Here is an 8,836-nt window from a genome sequence, read left to right as displayed (position 1 = left end):
AAATCTGTTTTTAGAATTCTTATCGCTTCATTAGATCAATTGGTATGTTTGGCAAAGAACCAGTCTAAAATTCGATGTCGAGTGTGTGTTATACAAAAACAGAAAATCACGGTATCCAATCCCCTTAACTTTGAATCAAATGTGATGCAAATTACTTGTTTTGCCTCAGGTCATTCTGTTCCACCAACAGCTGCGCTTGTCGATTCTTCAGGGTTTCCAACTGGTGCAGGATTGCCTGGTCATCTTTGGTGCTCTGGTCCAGCTCCTCTTGGCGATCGTTGACTGCCTTTAGTTCCTCAGCGATCTGATCTAAACGTTCCTGCGAAAACAGCACGCCTTATCCATTATATAATGTAGATGTAGATATATATTATATTATAAATGATCGCGCTTATCGAACCCAGCCAGTGATCTTAGGATAAAAAGACTAAATAATCAATTGGTAATTGGTATCGATATCCCATAATATTAAGTAGGTACTACCTACTTAACATTTAAATTATATCATATATTTTATAATTATAATACTTATATCAGTGGTTCCCAACCTTTTTTGTTCTACGCACCCCTTGTAAATTTTCAAAAATCTCACCCTCCCCCCCCTTAAATTAGAATTAAAAAGGTCTTTTTAGAATGATTAGATTAGGCGATCGTCCGAAAACTAATTTATTGTTTTCAATTTTATAAATAAAATATTTCTTGTTATTTCATCATCACTAAATTCCCCCCAAGCAGTACATAAATTCCCCTCTAGGAGGGTATTCCCCCAGTCTGGGAACCACTGACCTATATGATATACATATTCCAACAAAATCACTCCGCCATACTTCGTATAAAAAAAACCCTAAGTATAAAAAAATGGCTCTAAAAGTGTTGTGATATAGTTTAATAGATAGCTAAGTCTTTGAATTATTAATAGGTATAATTTATGTTAAAATAATTTGCTAAAAAATTGATGATAAAATCAAACTAAATTCAATTTTTTAGCAGGTTATTTTAACATAAATCATATCTATAGTTCAAAGACTTAGCTTCCTATCTATAAAATAATATCACAACTTTTAGAGCCATTTTTTATACTTATCGTTTTTTTAGGCAGTATTCACGTGTATTTTGCCTATATGTGTATTTTAAGGTGCATTTTTCTTTTTATACTTAGCGTGAGTACGTGACCCTGCCTGGTCGTTGGATATGATACGTATAGCGTATGTAATATTATATGTATATGTGTATCTATATATATGTATAGACAATATTATACACAGGTGCAGTAATAACAAAATATACTCAGTTCACAATACTATTATTGTGTACAAAATATAATAGTTAATAAAAAATTTCCTATATAGTATTTTAATCACGCAATTTGTATCTATCTTTCAAGTAAGTATTGAATATTTGGCTTGGGAGTCGTCAACGAACGTTTATTTACCTGTCGCCGAATTTTGAGTAGTTCGACGTGATCGTCCAGGCGGGGCCTCTTCGACCCGTAACTACAGTCGCCGTTCGAAGTCAATCCTCCGAAACTCTGCAGCATGCTTGACCTGTTTTGATTTTAATATTTTTAATTTGGCACAACACTTAATCAATGCTATTTTTTTTACTACGAATGTTTCATGCGGATTTCGATAGGATTCGAAATAATAACCGAATAATATTTATTTTTTTTATTAGTTTATTATTTAGGTAAAATTAGTTTACTTGGAATGTCCTTTAGAGTAATGATATCCCGAGTCACGGACCACTTGTCGGGCTAAAGAGAACAGTTCGTCTCGTCTAGTCAAAAGGGCAGGCACTAATTTGCATATCTGTGCGGCAGCCTCGTTTACGGACACCTGTGGGTTTGTAAAGATCGTTTTAAAATTCACTTGGAATAAGGTATATTTTAATGTATTTTTATTATATCGCAATTTTTTTTTTAACTCTGATGATCTGTTCCATTATTTGTTATTGACATAGCCTTATTCCCATTATTGAACACTCAAATGCCGCTAAATGATTCACTAATTTCTATCGTATATTTATAATATTAATAATATTAATTAAGATGGTTATTCACCTCGTGCAATGTCAAAGGTTTTTCTGGTTTCCTTTTGCAATCGAAGCGCCCGTAAATAGCTGAATACTTCCTAATGGATTCTATTCGCCTAGGATCTTCTTCCGGCATGTTCATGACGCACTGTAAAACCAACGCATACTATAAAATACAATATAATATGTGACATTTATAGTAAATAATAATCTAGGTTTCATGCAGTGTTGATTCACAGCGTACATTTATTAAATTAAAGTTAATTAAAGTCGGTTGTCAATATATTAATGGTAATTTTATAATTGGAAAAAATATAACATCAAATGGTTATAAGTTCCCTTAAAATAGTTTCTTGTACAATTTAAATGCGACTTCCCTGCAACACTCATTCAAATTTCGGGTTAAGACTCGGGGACTCTATCGTTTATGTTGTAAATCATAGTGTTTGGACTTGGAGCTCAATACTTTCCAAATTTATTTTGAGTTTTACAATGGGGGGTAATACTTCTTCCCAGCGAGAAAACGCGCCATAGGCTGACCAAAATCGGGTTTTCTGCGCAACCCCAAGCGACACCCTGCTAAGGGAACCGATTTCGATACCCAGGGGGATTCCCAGAATTGGCGCGTTCTCTCGCTGGACATGATTTGGTATAGGTACAATAAAAAAATTAGTGTTGCATATATAAATAGCAAAATGTTCAAAGCTCGAAACTGTCTCAAACACTATAATAAATGCCATTAAACTTTGTAAGCCTGATATATTATTTCCTACCATGCATAAATTATAAAAATATTTTACATACAATGTGATACATGAGTCAACTGCTACTCCTGGACAAATATTTTCGTATCTTAAAAGGTGAAAACACATTAAAGAATTTTCAAGACAGAAGTCTATATTAGTTGTTCAAGGTTAATGAGTAAAAGTTAATAATTTAAAATTTAAATTATATACCGAGACAGACTACTCTTTTTTTACTTAATAATTATTAATGCTGATCTGTTTTTTAATTATATGTATATTATAGTATAGTTTTACTGCGTGGTTGTGAATTTGTGATGTTATAATACCGTCTCAGTGGATTGACCACGATGACAGTACAAAAGAAATATTAATAACCACATTCGAAATATTGACTAACTTAGTAAATGGACATATTACTATAAATTATCATAGTTTCACCCCCAATTTCTTCAGTTTGAAAAGTATTTTACTGATTGTAGTATAATAAGTGGTGCAATTAGATAAAACTTAAAAGTTCGCAACTAGGTAGGTAAATATTTTTATTTTGTGTTGTGTAACAGTTCGATTGTGTTATATTATATGTTACCTATACTGGGTGATTCTTTTATCAAACAAAACTCATTATTTCAAAAAATGTAAATTTAAATAAAAATCGAATTTGGGACAAGTAGTTTATGAGTTATAAATATTCAAAGTTTTGATGATCGGAGAAGTGGACAAACATTTCGCGGGGTAACCCCGTACCACTCTACTCCGCTCATCTAAACTTTGAATATTTATTACTCCTAAACTACTCGCCCCAAATTTGATTTTCATGTATCAAAATATTAAAAAAAATATTCTGCTTTGGAATATAAAATTAAAACCCTATGTTGTCATTCAAAAAAGTAAAAAACTTAAAAAATTATAAGGATAAAAAATATTTAAAAATATAATTTTTTAAGAAAAACGTTGTTTTATAAGCGACTTGAAACTATGTAAAAAAATATTTTCAAAAAAATTTACACTTTGAAATAATGAGTGTTGTTTGATAAAAGAATCACCCGGTATACTTATATGAATAATATTATATACTTATATGCCATTGGTTACTTTTCAGTAAAGCATTGTTTAATAATTTCACCATCCCTTTTCTGTAAGAAACTCGTGCTTACCTCGAGTTCTTTGTTCGCCTTCCGTTTCGCTGTTTGTGCCTTGGGTTGGTACTGCGGTAGCCTTTGCACTAGTTGCTTAGCTGACGTAGCCAACCGGGTGATTTGTGATTCATCCAGTGACGGGGATAGCTGCAACGGCGATCCTGGACTTTGGCCAGGACTGTTACTATCACCATAGTGTTGTCCAGCCGAAGTTGTCGCTTCACTCGTTTGGGCAACCTAAAAAACACGTGTGCAATCAGGGCCGTCCCTAGTTTTTGTGTGGCCCCGAACAGAGCCAGCCCTAGTTTTTGCGGGGCCCTCGGACAAAATAATGTTCTTCGTATTTTTTTTTAATAGGTACATATATTTGTTTATTTTGTCCTGTTTTCGTTATATATATTTTTATACTTTTCCATGCCCTTACCCATATATATATTTAATATGTATTGTAGTCTAGTTAATAATTTTTATATATTTTTTACTCCGCACTACAATACATACTACTTCTTAGTGAGCCCAAGTGAATATTAATCAAACGTGAAAATGAATATAAAATGCAAACAAAATGCATTTACGCAGTATCGTTTTTTTTTATGTTTTTGAGTCATCTTAGAGCAAAATATTAAATAACCTAGCACTAAAATTATAGAGAATAATATTTTTGAGAGCATGACATATAGATTTGTTTAAATATTGTTTCAAAACAATTTTTAACATTTTTTTTATTTTGTTAATCGAATAAAAAGTTATGTAATAATAAAATATAAATCTAAATGTCAAACCCTCAGAAATATTATCCTCTATAATTGTTGTCATAAGTGATTTTACTCTAAGATTAATAAAAAATTATAAAAATAATGTTAGGTGAAAGTGGTTTATCTATGTTGCGCGTGTGTCTGAGAGTGAAACAAATATTGCGTTGACATTATCTTAAGTTAAATGTTCAATAATTATTTAATTAAATGTAATTGAATAATTAATAACGAATACGATTACTGATTAGTAAAAGTAGTATAATATTATAATCCGAATGGCAGCGACGCGAGTATGAGTACTTCTTAACGGTGCGTAATGCATATTATCATCGTGAGACGGTAATTAACAATACTACTAAGATACTACTTCTATAATATGTTTACACGTTTACACGTTATTACTTATTCTATATACCTATGTTCTACTATTTTCCAACTGTATATTTTGAACGATAACCATGTCCATAACAATGTTCAATCAGAAAATAATAATAATTGTTTACTATTTAGTTTAAGTTTAGTAGGTACCTATGTAAAACAAGCCAATGATCCCGTCATCGAGGCTTTGTTCTTTAATTAAAAAAATACAGCCGCGGTACATTCTACATTTCTACGTATGCGATTTGATCAGAATTTTAGAAAGAATAAAATCAATTTATTAAACGAAGGTTGACTAATAACACTTAAAAATCGAATATTTAACAATTATCTATTATTAAAAATGTTATTCATACCTTTATATAAAATATACAAATCGTAAAAATCGTAAAAGTGTAAAACAGCAATAAGCTTCCTTTGTTTCGTGTTTGTCCTTTAACGTATCAACTCTGAGTACAATTTAAAAGTGAAATTATCAATATCACCCACACCGGGTCGTATTGTCTTCAAATTATAATATGTACAACAAATAAAAATAAAACGAAATAATCCACTGATTGATTAAGTGCGTATAATTTCGGGCATCAGCGCTCTGATGCGATAAGACACTTTTATATCGATCGTCGAATACCTGGTATTATTAGAACTATATTATAAGTCCATAACGCTATTTATAAATATTATTAGCTATGCAATATGCATTTGTACAAAATTCAATAAATACTATTTCTCTCCAAAACATGTTATAACTTAAACTCTATGAAATATTTTTTTTCAACATAACTACATATTAGCTACCTACTAGTTTTCATGACGTAAGCGCGGGGCACAGGACAAATGTCCCAGTTGACCTACCCTAGGGCCGGCCCTGTGTGCAATACAGGTATCACTGATTATAACGATATATCTCTAGGTATATAGTATATACACTAGGTAATCTTTACTCTGTGGTGTATATAAGTGTATTAGTAAATAGTATTATAATTATACATGTTTAATGGATAATAAAACAGTCATTTATTAATCAAATTATTAATTTTAGATTCTGAGCGGAATGTGTGTATCAATTTTACAATAATGTGTGCTTAAAAAAAGTGTGTCTCATCACATTTTGGAGCAATAAAAATGTTTCAATGTTTCAACACAACTTCAAACAGTTCAAACGATCATAAATAATGTATGTGGCTTTACATTTATTTTATATTTTCCTGATTAATTAGAAAATTATTGTGCTTTTTTAAATTTTGCACTCCCACAAAGTTTTGATTAAATCTAATTGGCTACTGGAAACCACCCTCAAAGTTGATGGTTGAAGCATTTTTTCTGCTTAAAGAGGTGAGATATTGGACACAAAAACTTCTAGAATAACACACATCATATTTTATAACCTGTGATCGTGTAGCTCTACTCATAATCTAAAATAATGATTTAAATATGTATTATATACACTGAAATATATTTATGTACCTACCCGTTTAGATTTCGATCTCATACCCTGGTATATATAATTATACAACCTTTAGGGGCGTGCTTATATGTAATAATAATAAATATTACACATGAAATCTAATAATAATATTTACCTGTGGTAGTTGGTTGGTCGAACTGGGCACGGGCGATGGTGATGTGGGCGGCTGGTAACCGTATCCTAGTGGTGTATAGTAACCGTGGTGTATGGATGTCTGAATCAGTGGGTTCGGGCAGACGCTTAGAAACGGTCGCACCGGGTTCGGTGGCAGGACGATAGCACTGGAACCACCACCTGCGACAGGAGACGTCAGCGGCGCTTGGAACATGGCTGCGGACAAAATCCAAGATCGAGATGAGGAAAGTTTCTAAACCATAACCACGGTTTGAATAGGAATTTTAAACATTTGATTAATATAATATATTTATATTATATGCTATATTGCTATATACAGAGACGGCCCCATATACGACAAGAATCAACTCACTATATTTAATTTTATAATGCCTATACCAGCAGTCGAATTTAAAATGTCACTACATGTACAATATTATATATTATCATCGTGATTGCAACTGTAGTGATTCAATAATTGTAAATTTGTAACATTGTAACATCATTTAGGTATATATAGGACAAGCGGGCACTTACACCATACTTGTATTTATATACATATAGGTCTGCTGATGGTAATGTACTAATGTGTCCTATGCCTAAATCATTTATCGTGTATCCAGACGGGCGCTCACGAATTGCCTCCCGTGAATTTTTTTTTTTAAAAGGTTACCTGAATTTCCTCCCGATTTCAAAAATATTATTTACTCGAATTGCCTCTTAAGAGGATCACTACCTACTCTTGTACTGGAATCGCCTACGATAGCTATAAATAATTGATTTATAAAAAAATATATCAAACATAATTTAAGTGAAATATCATTCTGTAATATAATTAAAAACTTAAGTTTGTATAAAATAAATGTTTTAATAATTAATATACTGACACAGCAGTAATAATTAATAATATTAAAAATATTTATGACGAAATATCATTCTGTTATACAGTCAAAAATTTAAGTATGTCATATGTAATATAACAACAAGATAATCAAGATACTAATAATAGTAATAAAGAGTTGTACAATTATTATCAACTTAAGAGTTTTAATATTCAGTTGAATATAAAAGTTAAAAATAGTATTATAGTAATTTTTTCAACGTTATTAACTTAAAAAAAAAAGTTTATTTAGTAGGAATTATAATGGTTGATACATTTTTTAAATTAAATTTTCGTGATTTATGAAGAAACTCAACCTAATTGCCTATAACCTTGTTCTATTTCATCTTAATTTTTTACCTGATGTAAAATGAAAAACACTTTTATAGTTTTATATTATCTTTTTTAGTTTCTAGATTTTGGAATGTTTTCTTAAAACAAATTATTGATGGTTCCTAAAATGAAAAACTCTCAATCCCAGAATTATGTACTTTATCCGCCGGGTTATTTGAAAACCCCTCAACACATTGCAGCTGCGACAGAAAAATTGATCGAGCAAACTTTTTTTTGTCTTTTTTCCCTCTCTTCCTCACTCAACCCTACCACTACACTACACTCTCTCTCTTTCTATCTTTCCTACTCCCTCATTCTCCTACGTTCTCTCTCTTCCCTCGATTCGACGACGTTGTTCCACAAAATAACAAGAGGAAGGACTGGGTAGAGGTTTTATGATTCGGTTCTTTTTTTCCTCCTTTTTTTTATTCCTTTTATTTTTATTTCCCCCCCCCCCCCCTCTCTCTCTCTCTCTCTCTCTCTCTCTGTCTCTCTGTCTCTCTCTCTGAGCGATTTCTCTTGTAACGAGAAAAAAAGGGGTAGAAAAAAACCAGCAGACTACTTTATATATATATATATATACACACACACACACATATTACACACGCACACACAAACGTATCTACAAACGCGAATATATATATATATATATAGGTGATCCCGTTGAAAATTTACACCACAAAATGTTCAGTTCGTCGGATAGGGGACGGGAGAAGCTTTTGGAAAAAGTCATATATAATTTTTTTCTATTGCAAAAGGTTTTCCCTCTTGGATTTGAACTTTCAATGTTCATTCTGGGTTTTGTGTGCAGGGCAGAATGGACGCAAAACAACAATTTCCCTAGAATTCTGTCAATTTTTCACATTATTATTATTATTATTTATTAAACATATTTATTTTTTTCTTGATATTTAATGGAAATGTTTATGATTAAATTCTAACGAAAAACATACTGTCAGGGACTTTATTGACTAAGATTTTAAAATTGATAATTT

At 31.5% G+C, this 8,836-nt stretch overlaps 1 protein-coding gene across 1 annotated transcript in view; it reads right to left on the bottom strand.

Moving 5' to 3' along the window:
- The window catches only part of LOC100571775 (NGFI-A-binding protein homolog), a 29,485-nt gene that overhangs the window by 4,648 nt on the left and 16,001 nt on the right, over positions 1 to 8,836 (bottom strand). The window contains exons 4-9 of the mRNA XM_003244879.4: positions 6,630 to 6,844; positions 3,932 to 4,150; positions 2,060 to 2,179; positions 1,702 to 1,835; positions 1,433 to 1,544; positions 156 to 319 (exon numbers count right to left, since the gene is read on the bottom strand). Of these exons, the coding sequence (XP_003244927.1) occupies positions 156 to 319; positions 1,433 to 1,544; positions 1,702 to 1,835; positions 2,060 to 2,179; positions 3,932 to 4,150; positions 6,630 to 6,844 (964 nt within the window). The remainder of the gene's footprint in view (positions 1 to 155; positions 320 to 1,432; positions 1,545 to 1,701; positions 1,836 to 2,059; positions 2,180 to 3,931; positions 4,151 to 6,629; positions 6,845 to 8,836) is intronic.

Source organism: Acyrthosiphon pisum, chromosome A1 (genome assembly GCF_005508785.2).
Source record: "Acyrthosiphon pisum isolate AL4f chromosome A1, pea_aphid_22Mar2018_4r6ur, whole genome shotgun sequence".
NCBI classification, from domain to species: domain Eukaryota; kingdom Metazoa; phylum Arthropoda; class Insecta; order Hemiptera; family Aphididae; genus Acyrthosiphon; species Acyrthosiphon pisum.
Note: the sequence above shows the minus strand (reverse complement) of the source record. Positions and strands in the feature narration are given on the sequence as shown.